We start from the raw sequence: 19,426 nt of genomic DNA, 5'->3' as shown, positions 1-19,426 counted from the left end.
TCCTCAAATCCCCAACGTGGTTGGTCTGATGCTTTGATTTTATGATTACATCATCCACGTATACCTCAATTTCCTTGTGTATCATATCATGAAACACTGTGGTCATTGCTCTCATATAGGTTGCTCCGGCGTTCTTCAAACCGAATGGCATTACCCTGTAGCAATAAGTTCCCCATGGTGTGATGAATGCCGTCTTTTCTGCATCTTCTTCATCCATTAGAATTTGATGATATCCGGCATAACAATCCACGAAAGATCCTATATCATGCTTGGCACAATTGTCGATCAAAATATGGATATTGGGTAATGGGAAATTATCCTTTGGACTTGCTTTGTTGAGATTGCGATAGTCGACGCATACTCTAATTTTGCCGTCTTTCTTTGGCACAGGAACGATATTAGCTAACCAAACAGGATATCGAGTGACTCGAATGACCTTTGCTTCCAATTGTTTGGTGATTTCTTCTTTAATTCTCACACTCATATCAGGCTTGAATTTTCTCAGCCTCTGCTTGACAGGAGGCACCATTGGATCGGTGGGCAATTTGTGGACCACTAAATCAGTGCTCAAGCCCGGCATGTCGTCATACGACCATGCAAAAACATCTTTGAATTCTATGAGTGCTTTAATTAACTCCTCTCGGATTTTTGGCTCGAGATGGACACTTATTTTAGTTTCTCGGACATTACTCGTGTCCCCTATATTGACATCCTCGGTATCATTCAAGTTAGGTTTGATTTTTTCCTCAAAGTGAATTAACTCTTTACTAATCTCTTCAAAAACCTCATCTTCATCATATTCTGATTCATAATCACAATATGTTTCTTGAATTAATATTTCGGAATCAGATTGATTTTTAAGACTGGGCTGAAGATTCCTCATGCATGCCATATCACTAGAGCCAGCATAAAAAGAACTGTACAAAAAAGAAGAAAAAGAAAAGAAAGCTATTAGGAATGATAATAAAAAGGAAACTGCTTTTTATTGGATAATGAAAGATAACAAGGTTTTGCACGCTTCAAACCAACTGTAAGATAAATTTTGGGATTACAACCTTGAAATATCCCAAACAAACTGAAAGAAAATCAAAATAAACTACCAAGACTCCTTTCGAATTGGGAGAGGAGTGGCTTTCCAATTATTGAGCTTTGTTTTTGGTCCAACGAATTGAACTTCTGCGTTGCTACACCCTTCTCCGTCTTCCAGCATATTTACATCACTAAACAATTTCTCGAACCTTTCAATTAATTCCTCCTCAGGATTGACCTGGGATTTAGGAATTGTTGTTATCGGGCGATTTTTAGCACCGGTCTTGACAAAAGACTTCAACAGCTGTGGTACTGGTTTTGGAAGAACCCATGCTTGGTGTTTCAACTTCCTGGCTCTCATCACGTCATTGGCGGTCGGTGTGAATCCTAAACCGAATGTTCCCCAGTTCTCGGGGAGAGATACTGGTTGTACAATTCCTTGCAAAGATAAGCCCAGGCCTTTGCCGGGTATAAAGCCATTCTTCAGCATTTCATAAGCTACCATGACTGATGTAGAGGATACCTTTGGATTCGCAAGGTATTTTCCTTCTGGAATTTTCTCTACCGACACTGTGTCTGATACTTGGTATACCCATGGTCCTTGGTCAATTTCTGCTCCCTCGACTGGTACAATGGTGCTGTTGTGAGCATTTAAATTTTCTTCTCCATGCACGACTATTTCTTGATGGTCCCATTCAAACTTGACAACCTGATGTAATGTTGACGGGACTGCTTTAGCAGCATGGATCCATGGTCGACCCAACAACAAGTTGTAAGAAACAGTCATGTCCAAAACTTGGAATTCCATTGTGAATTCAACTGGCCCTATAGTTAGTTCCAACACTATGTCGCCAAATGAATCTCTACTTCCACCGTCAAATCCTCGTACGCAGATACTGTTCTTTTGAATCCTCTCCTCTTTAATTTTTAATTTGTTTAAAGTGGAGAGAGGGCATATGTTTGCACTGGACCCATTGTCGACCAATACCCGGGTTACTACGGAGTTTTCACATTTCACGGTGAGGTAAAGAGCTCTGTTGTGCTCGGTACCTTCCACAGGTAATTCATCATCAGCAAATGTAATCCTGTTCGTCTCAAAGATTCTGTTGGCTATTTTGCCCAAATGATTTACAGAGATCTTTTCAGGAACATGAGCTTCATTCAGGATTTTCATCAATGCCAGACGGTGTTCCTCTGAATGGATCAGTAATGACAACAATGAAATTTGAGCGGGGGTCTTCTTTAATTGATCCACAACAGAATAATCATGGAGCTTCATTTTTCTTAAAAACTCCTCCGCCTCTTCTTCCGTCACAGCTTTCTTCGTGGGCATTGGATTGTTTTTAGTTTTTCTCAGCTCTTCGGGAGTAAAACATCTTCCCGAACGAGTCAAGCCTTGTACCTCACACACTTCTTCCTTGATTTCTTTGCCTTTGTACATTACGGTCACCCGTTCATAGTTCCATGGGATGGCTTTGTTGTTGATGATTGGCAGCTGAATTACAGGTGCAATAATAACTCGATCTGTACGTGCTCCTTCCACAATTACGACGGGTTTGTTAGCAACCCCTGGTACTATCACCTTTGTCCTCTCTTGTTTTGCGGCAACTTTGTTCGATGATCCCTCATCGACTATCATAGACGGTTCACCACCATTCTTGTTATGCTTAGACACCGGCTTCTCCTCCATTAACTGCTTATCTGGCTTGGTTTCATGAGACTTGATCATCATGACAGTTTGTGACGGCTTCTTTGTCTCCCCATCAGCTTGTATGATTTCTATCATATTAGCCTCTTGATGGGCTGGCATTGGATTTCTATTGATATTTGGAGCTTCGGGGGTTTGAACCTCGATTTTATTAGTGTCAATCAGCTCTTGTATTGCATTTTTCAAATGCCAACATTTCTCCGTATCATGGCCTGGTGTACCGGAGCAATATTCACAGCTAATGGTGTAATCCAGATTCTTTGGTGGAGGATTGGGTAGCTTGGATTGTATTGGTCTCAACATGTCTAACTGTCTCAGCCTGTGGAACAGACTAGTGTAAGACTCTCCCAATGGAGTGTAAGTTTTCTTTTTCTGTTCCCTTTCTCCCCTGAATGCTGGTCTAGGCCTGAAACCTGGTCCGGGATAAGCTCGGGGGTAGGTATTTGGTGTGACAGGAGCACGCCAATTGGTGTGAACAGGTGGCTGATTGTATGCTTGAGCGTGGTTAATGGCGAAATGAGGCTCTGAAGGGTGATAGTAATGTTGGGATGAATCATGGTGGTAAGCTGATTGGCGAGGTCGTTGCTGATTATAGTAAAGCGGTGAACCCCTGGGTCCTGGCCAAATTCCTGAATCAACTACGGTTGCTTCCTCCCTCTTCTTTCTTCCGATTCCTCCTACCCCGCCTTGAATAGCTTGAGTAGTTGCCTTAATTGCTGAATAGCTCATGATTTTGTTTGTCTTGAGGCCTTCTTCTACCATACCTCCCATCTTCACTACCTCGTTGAATGATTTTCCAACCGCTGAAACCAAGTGGGCGTAGTAAGTTGGTTCCAAGGCTTGGAGGAAGTAGTCTACCATTTCGCTCTCCTTCATAGGAGGATCCACTCTTGCTGCCTGTTCTCTCCACCGAAAACCATACTCTCTGAAACTTTCATTGTGTTTCTTCTCAAATTTGGTCAAAGATAATCGATCTGGGATGATTTCCAGATTGTATTGGAAATGGTATGCGAATGCCTGTGCCAGGTCATCCCAGGTATACCATCTTCCATGGTCTTGGCGTGTATACCACTCCAAAGCTGATCCGCTTAGACTTTGACTGAAGTAAGCCATCAATAATTCATCCTTTCCCCCAGCTCCTCGCATCTTGCTACAGAAACCCCTTAAGTGGGCTACTGGGTCGTCGTGCCCGCTGTATAGGTCAAATTTGGGCATCTTGAAGCCAAATGGCAATTGTACATTAGGGAATAAGCATAAATCTTTGTAGGCTACACTGACTTGCCCACCTAATCCTCGCATGTCTCGGAACGACTGTTCTAGACTTTTGACCTTCCTGAACATCTCTTCTTGTTCAGCATTTTTGGCTGGCTTGTCAATTTCGGTTGGGAGATCAAACCGAGGAGCAGGTGAATTGATTTCGGAGGCTTTGAAGGTGGGCTCCGGGGGGTAATATTGGTTGTCTTGGGCCTGAAATGTAGGCTCACTAGGAGATTTGTGAAATGTAGCAGGGGGAGGTGCTACAAAAACAGGAGTCATAGGTGGAGGAAGGTACGGAACTGGTTTTGGAGGTGGAGACTGTGGTGTCTGAGAGGTGGTGCCTCGGTAGTGCTGATAAATGGGGAAACTCGGGGATAATTCAGTGGTGATATTATCCTGAGTTTGGATTATTGATGGAGCAGGGTTATTTGGGTAAGATGGGGGCAACTGTCCTGTAGACCAAGCTTGGTACATTTCTGCCATTTGCTGCTTGAGCTTAAGCATTTCTTCTTTCATTTTCCCGACATCCATCTCTTCTATCTCCATACTTGTGTCAACATCTGGGATAGACATACTTTCGGGTATTGGTCCTTTTGATCTTGTGTGATAGTGATAATATGCCAGTATACTCTTTAGAGAAACTAACTGGTTGAATTCTGAAAATGAACAAACTTGTTAGTTTCGAGAGTTTAACACATATATAATCACACGTTGAGATGCAATGCTCCTAGACAAATAATCCCTTTCTATTATGCATTCGCTCGGTTGCTTGTATCGTCCCAGCTTTTGAAATTTTTTATTGTTATTCACTTTTATTTATTACAGATATCTTTATCGTGGTGGTCGACTCTTAGAGATTGCCTATGTATTATGTCAAACATGAATCAGACCTTGCGTAGTTCGGACCAAAGTCAATCATGTTTATTTATTATACAAAGATGGAATTACATTCGAAAACTTTAAGAAAATAGCTTGAAATACACACACTTAAATCAGAATAAAAGATACAATTCATAACATCTCACAAAATGCCCCACTTTCCACTTTTGTTCTCTAATATTGGATTATCTGCTCAATGTGGGGCTTGACCTGGATGGCCTCCCAGCGTACGATACATCCTTTCCAACTCTATTGCTAGATGACGAGCAAAAGTGGGCGCATGCTCTGTAAACCTTTCATAATCCATTCCTTGGCAGTTTACATAACTTTGAGATGTGAAGACTGCCAAGTCGTGGACTTGTGCCCTGAAACCTTGGAGACGTTGGTCTTGGTCTTGCAATTGCTGCTGACGAGTGGTGGCTATGTCTCTGACACGGTTTTCACGATCTAAAGCTGATTCTAATAGAGCTCGGAGTCTGGCCTGCTCTAATCTTGCTTGTGATCTTTCCCTGTCGAGGTCTGCTTGTTGGTATTCTCTGTTGCATCTTCTTGCCTCTTCTAGTTGTGCACGAAGCTGGTCTTCTGATCGCATCCAATAGTCTTTTTCCTTCTTGAATTGAGCCTTGTCTTTTTCGGATTGCCTATCCTGGCGTTCCTTGTTAGATCTGGCTTCTTCATTTAATTGTTGGATCCTTTCTTTTGCTTTGCTCAATGCCCTTTCGTTTTCTGCAAGAATGGAGTCAAAATCTTGCATTTTTTCGAAGAGATTGGCGATGGTTTTTTGATCTTTCCAGCTTCTCTTTGGCGTTTCAGAGACTCTTTTCATTTTTTGGAATCTAGCATGAAGATTTTCATTCTCACAAGCTAGACTCTTTTTCTCGCCTTTGGCTTCTTGTTCTTGCAAATCTTTCTCCAAACTGAGGCTTCTTAGATTTTCTTTTAGGGCATGGATAGTGGCTTTGTACCCTTTTTCTTTTTCTCCCCAGATTAACCGCTCTTGGATTTTATCATTGAAATTTTGAACATGGGGTCTTTTTGTTGGCCTTTTTAGCTCAGGTTCCGGTGCATCATCCACGCGGGACCGCTTTTCGAACCACCTTGCATATCCAGGATTTATCTCACCCTTGGTAGCGTCTAGGACTTGAGTATCACTTTTCAAGTATCGGCACCCATTCCACATCTGCTGAAGTAGAGCTTCGGGAATAGTGGCTTCTGGGTGTAATTCGATTACTTGCATACTCAAATCTTCCTCATCAGGAACTATTTGATATCTCCCTAGTTGCCTTAGGACTCTTAGTGGTGCATATGGCTGAATGCTTCTCAATCCCAATAGTAGTAGATAACTATTTGAGGTTGACATATGTATTACTTCTTCTCATCGGGAGCCATCCCAGAGTCCATTCAATTTGATTTGCCGTTAAAGCCTTTAGATGAGATACCCATGCTTCTATCCCTTCTGGAGCTTGGTAATTTTTTGTTCTTTCCTCATAGCTCTCGATGCAATTAGCTCTGTTCGACCCATACTGTATGATCTTGGGTTGTTGTTGGAGATGTTCAATCACCCACATTTGCAACAAAATTTTGCATCCTTCGAAAACCTTCGCCCCTGATTTGCATAAAGTCAAAGCCCGATAAATATCTGACAGAATGATGGGGACAAGGGTGTGATTTTCTTTAGTGGTGAGGATTTGCACAATTTTTGCGGTGCGAATATCAATTGTTCGCTCTTTATTTGGGAAGACCATGACTCCTAGAAAAGCCACCATGAAAGCAAATCGTCGGTGTATCTGCCAAGTGTCTTTGTTTTGCTTATTAGTAAGGCCTTTCTCATGAATTTCGAACCCATCTGACTTTCCAAATCTGGAATACAAAAAGTTGAAGGAACAACATCCATTGATGACATTGCTTTTCCTGATTTGACTGCTGATGTTCAGAAGACCGAAGAATCGATGTATTGAAGGAGCCTTTGTGAATATCAAGCTTTGATTTCTTAAACTTCCGTCAAAACCAACATAGCCAGCTACCTCCTCTAATGTAGGAGTAAGCTCGAAGTCAGAGAAACGGAAAACATTGTGAACAGGGTCCCAGAAAGTTACTAATGCCGTAATCAGATCATCCCGAGGCTCAACTTTCATAATGTCCGTGAGATTTCCCAAATGCTTGACGACCCATTTTTGACCGTCTTCGCCCAAATCATACCACCACATTTGAAGCTGACATAGAAATTCCTCCGTACTTGTGGATGAGGGGCTTTGTGTGGTGCTCATTTTGTATCTGAAATTTAATTTTAATAAAGTCAAAATTTATACTAAAAATCATTTTCGAAATTTTTTTTTTTTTTTCTCTTTGATTTTTAAAAAAAAAAAATTAAAACTATATCTTTTCGAAAATTTTAAAGCAACCCATTTTATTCCTTGCTTCTTACCATGATTTTATTTAAGCTGGTCAACAAGCATGTTCGAGGCAAATGAATGCACAAGTAGCAAGTAGGATGCATCATGATGGTCTTTTAATTTTGGGTTCACCTGTCCTAGACAGACCCAACCCCTGTGTTGAGTCTCCAAGGGCAAATGCATATGATGCAAATATTCGTTCCTACTAGGGATCCGGTACATGGCTGAGTTATTCTAAGTGTAAAACCTTAGGTTGATTGTTCTAAACCTGGCTTACCCAAACGGACAGTTTGAGCCGAAGCGGGGGCAACGTACCGGGAGCACGAAAGTCTGCCCGGCCTAGTTACTTGTCCCAACTCCGTCTTATTTGGTATGACTTTAACAGAAAGGTGGGTCACGCGCACGTGTACACCATAAATTCAGAAGACTCAGAAAGAAGGGGGTTTCGTAGCAGTTGTATATATGCACAATTCAAATAATATTAAAGCGGTAAAAAAAACATTTAGCATATTAGCATATAAACAGTTGAAAATTATATAGTAAGTAAAGCCAATAAAAACAAATATTTTAAGCTCGAATTCTTTAAACCCTGAACCAGAGATTCTGGGTTCGTTCCCCAGCAGAGTCGCCAGAGCTGTCGCACCTCCTTTTTCCCGCGCCCGCGGGGCGCGTGGGGAGTTTTCTCCAATTAAAGGACAGTCGAAACGGGATTTGTTTATTTGTTTCAGAGTCGCCACCTGGGAATTTTGAGGCGTCCCAAGTCACCAATTATAATCCCTGAATCGAGGAGAATATGACTCTGTTTATTTTTCTGCGAACCAGAAATCCTGAGTAAGGAATTCTGTTAATCCGGAAGAAGGTGTTAGGCATTTCCGAATTCCGTGGTTCTAGCACGGTCGCTTAACTGTTTTTATTATTGGCTTAATCATCTTGATTTTATTAAATATATTGATGTTATCTGATTTTATTGCCGCTTATACTTATCGTGATTAAGGACCTTCTTTGAATCGAATTACGCGTACGTATATTCGTGTTGTAAATTAAAAAAATGCGGAATTGTGTCACGCGCACGTGTACACAATTACTTTTGACAATATATTTATTAAGCACATTTTTTTTTTTCGAAAATGCGCTGAATCAAGAATGATTATTTTTCTTAAATAATGAACCGTACATATTGAATTTTTATGAAATTGATTTAATGCTTTTAGAAAAATCCTTTTTATTAAATAATCATTCGAAATTGCGCGTACGCATAATTCGAAATTTTGTTTTTAAAGTATAATCGGGGTACGCGAACGTATCCCTAATTGCGCAACATATTTGTAATGATATTATGGAATTTAAAAAAAATGTTTGTTATAGCACGAGAAACCTCGTTTTAAGATGTTCTTTAAATTTTTGGAAAATAATCCACAATTTATTAAATATCGACCATTTATTATAATTTCCGAATATAAATCATATTCATTCCAATTATTCAAATTCAAAAGACAGAATAAAAATATGATTAGTACTAACTTTAAAACAAATGTGACATATATAAATATGCCAAAGAATAAATTGCATATGAAACCGAAAATAAATAATTCATAAAGGAAGGAAATATTTTCCGGGAATTTTCATGATTATTTAATGCAAATTCTATTTTTAATTACCATTGATTTAAGAAGTTGCCATTTATGTATATACAAATCAACTTATTCTCACATGCTTGTTTTAATCTTAATAGACCTAATTATTTGGTCACTTTGTTTTATGAAAGTAGATAAGCATCAAATTTATAGAAAAGGCGTTATTATGCAAGTTAATTCAACAAAGTTACCTTACATATAACCTAACTGTTTGGCGTAAATATTCATAACGTTTTAACATCATGATGAGCTATACCAACTTACTTTACTCATATGATTATACCTGTCATCATACCATATAATAACTTATACCAACCTAAACAAAAAAAATCATATTTGTTACAAGATATTCTACTAATGTAACTTCTTAATCATTACATTCAACTAATGGTATTATGGGATGTAATCAATGGCCCATTTTTATGCCTCACTCCCTGTTTTGACAATTCACATATATCTATACCAATGAGATTTCGGAATAGCTAACATTATTACAAAACTTTATATGAATTTCAAAATAAGACAATTTAACTCATAGCTATCAAATTGAATTTACTATTTAGTTAACTAACATAAAAATGAAATTAGAACTAATGAACTTGGACAATTGGAAAATAACATTTCAATTCAAACTTCATTGATGAGTCATGTTGAATCTCTTTCCAATCTTAAAATTTAAAAGACATGTACCTGAAAATGAAGGTGGAAGGAGTAAATTTAAGCAGTGGCAGCAGTAACAAATTCAGCCAAATACCAGTATTCCCACAGATTTAAACAATAATAAGATCCGAAGAAAACAGATGCACAGTATAGTTATTTTTAAAAAGACACTTCAGATGTTAACTGAATCAATGGAACCAAGTAAGGTTGAACAGATTCAACAAAAGAAACAATATTTCAGATTTCAATTTCTTTTCAGTTTCAAATTCCCATTTTTTTTTTTTTGATTTTTCTGTTTCTGCTGATGTATATCTGTGTGTGTGTATGACTGTTCTTTTTGTTCCTTTTCTTTTCTTCCTCTTCTAAAATCTCTCAAACTATCTTCTTCTGAAAACTGATTTCCCTCCCTCTGAAAACTGCTCAAAACTCTCCTATCTTTCTTTTTTTTAAAAAAATCTGAGTTCTTTTCCTTTCTTCAAAATCTTAGTCCTAAAAATCTCTCCTTAAAAATCTGTCCAGCTTCCTGTATTTATACAGGTCTGCCCCTTTCTTTTTAAGTGCTGCCTGGACCCCCTTCTTCTTTTTAAAAACAGAAAATCCCATTATGTAAAACCTTTTCCCTGATTTTCAGCAGCCCATTATTCCTTGTTCCCCATTAGTATCATTAACTAATAGCCACTAACATTACATTATAATATACTAGTACTAACACCCTGTTTTTTACTGCTCATTCCCAGAAATGCCCCTGAAATCCTAATGTTATTACTGAAAACAAAATCAGAACCTACAGCAAAACAGATTCTAAAATCTGTACAAACTTAGTTATCTTTCTGATTTACAGCTATAACCAATCCTATTAACTTCCTAACACAATTGCATTTGACCAACTTTTGCAAACTTGAATTCAAACTGGACATTACAGCAATATTATACTGAATTCAGAATTAACAACATATTACTGCAATTATCAAAACAATTCAGACTGGACTTAATACTGAACTAGAATCAAACACACACAGGATCATTGTCAATACTGACAATGTCCTGAAACTTTAATGTTCAGACAGTAACATATATACAACCTTTATTTTGACAGATTCATATAAACCAGGATGATTTAACTAACGAGTATTAGCTAAAATGATTATCTACAGTATTCGTCAACAAACAGTACATAATAACAGATAATTTCAATCAGTATTATGAGAATTCGTAATATAATTAATCGACGAACTTAATCGAGTCGATTACACACATTGTAAACAATCACAACCAATAGAAACAATTCTCATTCGGATCAAGTAGATGGGGTAGGAGACAGAAATGACAGAATTGATCAAAACAAATATGAAAAATTAAAAAAAAACTATTAAAACAGACAACAATACACGTAGAATACACAAAAGAAATAGAAAATACCTCTGAATCTTCAAATTTATTCAGACACAGACTCAACTTGGATTCGGACATTTTTGAGGTTGAACAGACTTTATTCGAAGTATTCTCAGTTGAGAATACCTCGATTAAAGTCTCTTAGACCTCAATCCTTCACTCGAATCGGAAAAATTCCAAGATTGGAAAATTCTTAGGGTTCCAGATTTTGGATCTTAAATCCGAACACTTCTAGGCAGATTCGAAGCAAACCAACGGTATTCTAGGCACGAGCGAGGTCTAGGGGTCATTTGGTGTTAATTTGGAAGGAATCTGAGTAGGGTTAGGTTTCACTCGAATCTTCAAGTTAAGATTCGAGCAGTTCTATGAAGATTCGAACCATGCTACTAACAGATCCGTGATGAGGATGGACAGGGGAAGCTCTGGTGTTATTTTGGAAGTCATCAGAGACAGTTGGTTCTTCAGGCCAAACTTCGATCGAAGATTCGAGACATTGGGGCCTGATTCGAGGTATATGTGTTATGGATTTGGAATGGGGAGGTTGAGAGGAGTCGAGGGTGTTAAGGTGGGGTGGTTTGGACTACCGGAACCGCCGTGAGGCGATTTCCGGTAGGCGGTGCACGGTGGTGGAAGGTGAAGTTCATTTGGTCTCTTGAAGGAGACGATGAACAGGGCCGAAGGGTGGGGTGTTTGGTCTGGGGGGCTGGGGTGTGGATTGGATTTATATACGAGTGGGGTGGATTGATCTCATCCGTTGGATCAATTAAGATTTACGGTTGAGATCAATTCACTTAACCAAACGTCGTCGTTTGGTTAAAGGTTGGGGTCAGGCTGGATCGGGTTAAAGGGTCGGGTTACGGGTTACGGGTAAGGGTAGTGTATCTCAACCGTTGGATGAATTGAATCCGACGGCCCTTGATGAAGGGTGATGAAACGTCGTCGTTTTGATTTGTTTGAATTGGACCGGACATGGGGCTGTTGGGATTGGGCTGTGAAGGGGATTAATTGATTTGGGCCTGGATTTTAATCCAGGTCCAATCTTTTACTAGTATGTTTTCTTTATTTTATTTTTTAATTAATTCATTTTCTAATTTAAAAATTATAAAACCATTTTAACTTCACAAAAATATATTAATTACTCTATAACAATTATTTAACACATAGGCAAAAACATCAATTACATAGTGAAACATTTAAAATAGAACCAATGCGTATTTTTTGCGATTTTATTTAAATTATCTCTTAAATGCATCCTATATGCATGCAATATGTATTTTACTTTATTTTTTGATTTATTTTGACAAAAATAAACATTTACGGACATAACACAAACATTTAACACCACGCCAAATTCAAAAATTACACAGTACAAGAAATTTATTTTGATTTATTTTGGAGTAATTTTTCGTAAGGCAAAAATCACGTGCTCACAGCTGCCCCTCTTTGTGCGGAAACTCGAAGAGTTTTCGTACAAAGATAAAGTGACTGAGGCAGGTACCTCTGGCTATCAATATGGTGCGCATCCCTGAGCAGATTTCGAGACTTCTACGGTGAGCTGCTTCCTTTCCTGTTCCGTTCAGCAGCTTGATGAAGTCTCTCTTATTTATTTTTGTTGTCTATTCTATTTCGGACAGTAGGATAGATTGATTCTTTTGTATATTCTACTAGTTGCCCACAACTTGTGATACCGGATCTTGACACACACATTAATAGACTATTCTTTTGGGAATTGTATAATTATTTTTGGTACTTTACTAGTTATTACTCGTTCTAATCTTAACTTAAGGAATTATAGAAATTGTTTGGTAAAAGTAAAATGAGAACTCATTTGGTATTTTCCGCGTTGGCTTGCCCGGCAATGGTGTAGGGCGCCATCATGACCTATTATGGAAATGGGTCGTGACACCGGTATACATGAATTATTCACAATAATACATACGATACATGAATTTTATAGTAGCAACAATTTTCGCAAATTTATCATATGCAGTGCAGGAGTCACTGTGTTGGTTTTCTAGAATTACGTCAACTTACTATCCATAAGTTTTTTCATATATACTTAGTAAATTGTTATATTGTAAGATAGGAAGCCACAAAAGAGTCAAGGAACAAACAAAGGTGGTTTTGGAATTTGATGATATACATAGGACTTCCTTCTTCTTTCCCGGATGGTGTGCGGGCCAGCTCGCGCAAAACACTCGAGTATTCCACCGGATACAAGTACTAGACATGTTTATCTAAGAAAGACTGAGCCAAATTGCTGAAGCTTGTACTAACTCCACCAGCAGCTGCATAACTTTTGATGGCATCAATTACTTCTGGCTTTAAGATCTCTTCCTTGTTTGATGCATTGCAAAGATAATACAGAGCTCCTAGAGCATAATTTACCTGCCAGTTTGAAGTTCATTTGTTAAAACCGTTGGTGAAATGCATGCACATACACCCATATACATGTGTTACTGTTGCTCTTTATGTGCATATGCATACAATAACCATTTTTTATTGTTTAGATAGTACACCGTGTAACAATTCGCATACTGTAATTGCTCAGAAGAGGATGTCGATGAGAGACTGACATAGACTTTGAGAAGTAAAACTGACCACCTAAGTATGAGGCTGTTCAGGATCTGAAAAAGAGGATTCACTTTCTGAAATTCCGAGTGACATGTTCCTCCTTCAGAAAGCCAGAATGATTGAAGTCTCCTTTAGGTTTAGCCGAAGAGATCGAAACGAAACCATATGCCTCTAACTCAGTTCATTCCCTATATGGTAAAGGTAGGTATCCCTGTATCCCTTTTTTGGTTCAACCAAGGTAGGCTCGTGCGGGGTTCACTCGTGAAAGGAAGTGGTAAAGTAAAAACAATCTTTGAGACAGGAACAAAAATACTACTACTAAATTTAAGAGTTTTTTCAATAAAGGCAAACATCATTTTATTCTTGAAGGCAAACATCATTTTATTCTTGATGACGCCCAAAGTAGCAGAAATTCATACGACACCAACTGTTAAAATGATTACATTCAATAAGAGGTGATAACACTGATGCCAGGTAAATTCTTATCAGAGTAATCGACAAGACTGACAGATCAATGGTACTGGACAGTTCAAATTACAATTATTAGTTTGGAGTGCTTCTCACTATGTTTATGTGCAAATTTTAACGAGTGAACAGCAAGCCCTCAATAACCAAGAAAACCACAAACTGTTTTTATGTCCTTACCGTGTTCCTAACAGGACTTGATAAACACTGGATGACGAGAGGAATACCATCATTTTGAGTAACAAGAGCAGCATTTGCTGGATCTGCAAGTCGCAAATGCATATGAGTTAATTTTCTGGAGCAGATTACAGTAAGTCTACTGCGATTATGAGCATACCACCAAAAAAAAAAGTTCCAAATCATGGAATCAACATAAATTCCAAAAACTTTAGTCTTACCAGCACAAGCATTGCAGATTCCTCCAATCCCAAACTCCACAAGCCTCTCACTAGGCTCAGTTAAACAGTCGAGAAAAAGTTCTATAACATTAAGCTGTTTAATATTACAAGACATGTTAAGGCAAGCAGAATCGGAAAAGATGATTGAATAACAAGCTTAAACTAGTCAACAGAAGATTCTTAACCTGGCGCAAAAAGGTATAGTTGTAAGGATCATATGCAAAGTTTGCCAAATTAGCAGCAATCTTCTCTTTCGTCTCTGTAGTAACAAGAATGTATCAAATCATATAGAGCTGAAACAAGAAGTGAAAACAAAAGCACATTATAGTTACTTGCTTCTATATTGGCTTAATCTTGGCAAACATGAAATTAACTTCCCATTTAATAGCAACCAAAATATCAGACTAACAGGCTCTATCAGTTGGCATTATTGATTGTGCTCGGAGTGTTAGCCTGATGCTAATGAGAGGACAGACATCTAAGTAATTAGGCAGCTATCCCTTCGATTTTTTTTCTTTTTCTTTTTTCAGAGACAGATTTAGTCGTGTTGTCACAGCTAACAGCTATCTTCTGGTCAGTGTAAACAGTTGCTCTTTCACTCAACATCTCGCATGAAAAACTAAACTCACAATAAGTCACCCCGGAATCACAAATACGAACACAGCTTTCTTATGACTTGAAAGTATTAATGCTTGTTTATCATGTTTTTATTTTTATATTAACATTATTGTAATCTAGAAAACACCTACGAACTCCCTGATCAAAGAATTGCAATTGACTCAACAAAAAGGTCAATATGATATTCTGATAAAACATTTTGTCTCATTACAGCAATCCAACGTTGTAGACACAGAATGAAGCAGTTGAATAAAACTCTAAGCATACCTTCAGAAGATGCATTCTGAAATTGAGTTACCAATTCCTGAATCAAGAATGAAAGAATTGATTAGTGAAATATGCGAGCGAACAAGTTTTCTGCTTATACAGGAATTTCATGTACAAGTTATGTTTTCTTAATATCAGCATATGAAGTTCTGCAGTTGAGCAGCTCCAGTTTTCTTTCTTACCTAATGTCGCCAGGCGATCAAATATATCGAGTAAGGAGGACTTACCTGAAGGTATTCAACCCTCGGAGTTCCATATTTTCCAGTGCGTTCTTCTTGCCTTTGGGTATTCGTGAACATGTGACTGCAACTATGGAAGAGGAAGAGATCAGACTGCAGCAACAATGCAAACAGGATGCGCACTAAATATAAGCTTCTAACTTACAGTTGTATTTTCCCAGTAATAAAGCAATTAATATTAGTAAAAGCAACTTAGATCTAGCAGAAACAGAGAACAGAAAAAGCAACTAGTATCCCTTAGATTATGATCATTCCCCTTTTCTTCCCCCGCCCTTGCCATAACCTTAAACTCCACTGCTGTCACACCCCTTTTTTACAAACTCACTAACCTTCTTAAAATAAATAAAAAGATTTGTAAAGCTCAAAAGGGTTTTTAATTAAAAAGTGACAAAGAATTGTGTTCAAAAGTAAATAACTCAGAGTCGCCACCTGACATTGGTTTCGGTGTGTCAGGTCACCATTTTTAAAAATGATTTTCCTTTTAAAACACTTTGGACTCCAAACTAAGTCTGCACCAGAGATTCGGGTAAGGGGTTCATTTGACTCGGGATAAGGTGTTAGGCATCTCCAAGTTCCGTAACTAGTACGGTTGTGTGGATTCTAGTTGTCTTTTAAAATATTCAAATTGAGTTAAAAAAACACACAAAAAGAAAATAAACAATCAAAAGAGGCTCAAGATCGTTCCCGCCTAATAAAAGAAGATAGCAAAAAGAATAATAAAATAAGAACAAAAGTACTACGAGTTCGCTATCGGCCTCCAATTACAGAATACTACGGGGCATTTCCCGGAATAAAATATATACAAACTCTTCGGGGCATTCCCCGGATAAATTCAACTAAGGGAACGAGCTCTCGCCTCAAAACTAACAAAATCCTAAGGCTTGCCTACCCAAGTGTTACGGCCTAATCATGCTACTAGCGATATAAACAAGTAATAAAGCAATAAATTAAAGCAATAAAATATTTTAGGTCCAAATTCTCGTTCTCTTTAAGCCCAGCCATCTACAACCCAATTACACTAATTAGAAACCATCAATGAATTATCTTTCTCATAATCAACTTAATTAATAAAGTAGTATGCTAATGAACGAACAATGATCTCAAAAGCTAATCAGGAAAGGGCATGAAAGCAACATGAATTCGGAGAATCTCAAACCACACGGATCAAAGATTTCATTTCGTCAGAAACTCAAAATACAGGATTGAAGGGAAAGATTAGAGTAAGAAACGGACCTCAAAGAGTGTATGAATTTTCAACTACAGCAGCAGCAATTGGTGTTCTTATCTTCCATTTATTTTGCTTCGACCCAAATAAATATATTGTATCTTTCTCTAACCCCTATATCCCTTAACTAGCAGCCATAGTTTTTCTTAATTTCAACTTCCCCCAATCCGTTCTGTTCGTGTATGACTTCCTCCCCTCTATCACTCTCGTTCCCTCTCCTTTTCTTCTATTCACGTCCCTCTGTTTCTGCTGAGTGTGCGTTTTCTTTTTTTTTGGTGATAAAGATGGAGGATTAAGGGGGCGGTCGGTTATCTTCTTGGGGTCGGCCACTGGTTCTCCCTGGGGTTCATGGAATATGTGGCTTTTATTTGGTTTTGGGGGAATTAATATTGGCCATAGGATTAAATTTAAATAGAGGGTCAGGATTAAATGGTTATGGGTTGGGTTAGTGGGTCAATTGGGCCAAGAAGATTGGGCTTGTTGAATTGGGTTATAAATTTAGCTTTTAATTCTATAATTCTTGTAATTTTGGCTAAAAATATTATTTTTTTTCCTAAAATAATACCATAAAATTGTAAAATTAATCCTAATTAACTAAAACAACTATATTATGACATGAAACTATTTTTGGATATTTTCAAGGATTATACTAAATATAAGAATGGGTTAAAAATAATATTTTTCTAAGAATACCTAATACCTTAATTAAATAGAGAAAAATGAAACTATTTTTGTATTTTTTAATTTTGTGATAAAAATAAAGTAAAAGAGTCAAAACTAGTTAAAATAACGATATTAGACCTAAACTAAATATTTAAACGCTAAAAAGGGTAAAATCTCGGGGAGGGTCAAAAATTACATGTCTACAGCTGTTGCACCCTTGTGTCATCCATCCAGCTCAATAACCATTCCTCCTCCTCCATATCCCGCCCTTGCTAAGTGGTTGTCACCTTCTTGTCGGCAATCACCGTCTCCAAGAATGGCATAGTTGCAAAGCTTCATCGTGCAATACACCCTTTCAGTAGTTATCCACACAAGCATATGATGTTTAAGTGTGAACTCCACCCCCTCCCCCTTCTCCGGTCCTTTAGACAACAACAACAACAACAACCACCAAAAAAAAAAGGGTAATCGCACAAATAGAGGTCTGAGGAGGATAGTATGTGCATAGCCTTACTCCTACCTTATGCAGGTAGATAGGTTATTTCCTGTAGTCCCCGCATTCCTTTAGAATTTCATACAATAATTATAATTACTGTAAACTAGTCCATGAACAAACTCCCTATGAATCATTAATAATCAATCAAGTATCCCTCAATCTCATATTAACCAAATAATCCATCTTAAGCAGAAACTTAGGTTGTCTAAATCTCACACTTTTCGTGCTGAACATAATTACTTTGATCCCAACTAGTTGGTACAACATTTTTCATTTGTTTCTATTGTGTTCTATATTTCGTTCTTAATCGGTTACGACAAGTGTGTAAAGCTTTTCATTGTAGCAAGACATCCAATGATAACTAAAAGCCAAAAAAAGAAGTAACAAAGTTGATTATTTTGCAGCAAATTCAAGATCAACCAAATGGTTTAATAATTAAAATTCCTGAAAGATCTGAAACACATTGAAATCAAATGCTAAAAGAGGACTTTCAATTAGAAAAATGAAAATCTAAAAAAAATAGTAGCACTTATTTTAACTTAAGGTCCTAAAGGGGATTTTCAACCAATCAAATGAAACATTAGAAACAACTAAATTATGAAAAAAGAGCAAAAAATAGAGCTGTAAACAGATAAAACTTATACTTTTGAGCAAAATGAGGGAGAGCTCCGACAAGAGGAGATGATGAAATTTCTTCAATTTTCCGGCAAAGATGACGGGGGAGCACTTGGGGTTCGGAGCGTTGGCTTAGAGTACAATAAATAGGTAGAAATGACATCAGGTAGCCACTTTTTAAATGATTCTATTTAAAACCTAGCCACATTTTATAATGTATTTAAAGTTTAGCTACATTGTTGAACTGCCAAGTTCAAAACTCAAAACTTCATGACATTGGCCTTTCCGCCTTAACTTCTTCACTCTATACCTAACTTCATGACACTAGCCTTAAGTTCATTATATTATTGTTGAAGAGGTTCAAATCTTTTTTTACTATACTTTTAGCAAGCATTTGGCCATAGATTCCAAATTTATTTTGAAAAATCTGATTTGGTTGAATTTTGGTTTGAAAATGAATATGTGTTTGGACATACATTTTCAAAACATATTTTCCAACTTTATTTTGAAAAAACATGTATATAATTCCCAAATTTTAGGATTTTGGCCCAAAATCAACAATTGGGGTGATTTAGGGATCTGGGATTTGGGATTTTACCAAAATGTGGACAAAATTTATGGCCAAATATGAGTTTTGAAAATAAATCCCAAATTTATTTTGGCAAAACTCATGGTCAAACGGCGCCTTATCGTTGTTGTTTGTAATAAAATGTTAGTACGTTTTCATTTACCTAATGTGCTTTGTTTCCTTTGGATAAGCTTACAAGCTATTTTACTAATTAATGTAAGCACGTAATTTTTGTCTAATATAAAATTACTCCTAGAAAACTTCAAAAGTGGATTTTAATTATTTTTAGGAATTTTGCTTTATTTTACATGATTTATTTTGTGCGTATTTATATTTGATGCATTTT

The 19,426-nt window shown here is 37.4% G+C and overlaps 1 protein-coding gene across 6 annotated transcripts; it reads right to left on the bottom strand.

Annotated features, from left to right (window-relative positions):
- Positions 1-12,958: 12,958 nt before the first annotated feature.
- On the bottom strand, positions 12,959-18,657 carry LOC104218200 (uncharacterized). 6 transcript variants are annotated; one of them, XM_009768639.2, is made up of 7 exons: positions 18,542-18,657; positions 15,502-15,577; positions 15,275-15,311; positions 14,575-14,648; positions 14,390-14,483; positions 14,172-14,254; positions 12,959-13,340 (listed from the first exon to the last, which is right to left on the bottom strand). In XM_009768639.2, exons 2-7 carry the CDS (start codon positions 15,571-15,573, stop codon positions 13,176-13,178), a joined length of 525 nt encoding a protein of 174 aa, XP_009766941.2. In that variant the 5' UTR covers positions 15,574-15,577; positions 18,542-18,657; the 3' UTR covers positions 12,959-13,175. The 6 variants fall into 6 exon arrangements, with proteins under 6 accessions (XP_009766941.2, XP_009766937.2, XP_070027846.1 ...); XM_009768635.2 differs by having other exon boundaries at positions 15,502-15,583; positions 18,542-18,656; XM_070171745.1 differs by lacking the exon at positions 18,542-18,657 and adding an exon at positions 17,598-17,737 and having other exon boundaries at positions 15,502-15,583.
- Positions 18,658-19,426: the final 769 nt, after the last annotated feature.

Source organism: Nicotiana sylvestris, chromosome 4 (genome assembly GCF_000393655.2).
Source record: "Nicotiana sylvestris chromosome 4, ASM39365v2, whole genome shotgun sequence".
Lineage (NCBI taxonomy): Eukaryota > Viridiplantae > Streptophyta > Magnoliopsida > Solanales > Solanaceae > Nicotiana > Nicotiana sylvestris.
This window is presented reverse-complemented; position numbering and strand designations above follow the sequence as displayed.

Coding starts and splice junctions, on each gene's coding strand:
- LOC104218200 (XM_009768639.2), bottom strand. CDS start 15,573: ATGTTCACGAATACCCAAAGGCAAGAAGAACGCACTGGAAAATATGGA. Junction 14,649..15,274: donor TCAGAATGCATCTTCTGAAG/GTATGCTTAGAG, acceptor TTGTTACTACAG/AGACGAAAGAGAAGATTGCT. Junction 14,255..14,389: donor AATCTGCAATGCTTGTGCTG/GTAAGACTAAAG, acceptor TGCGACTTGCAG/ATCCAGCAAATGCTGCTCTT.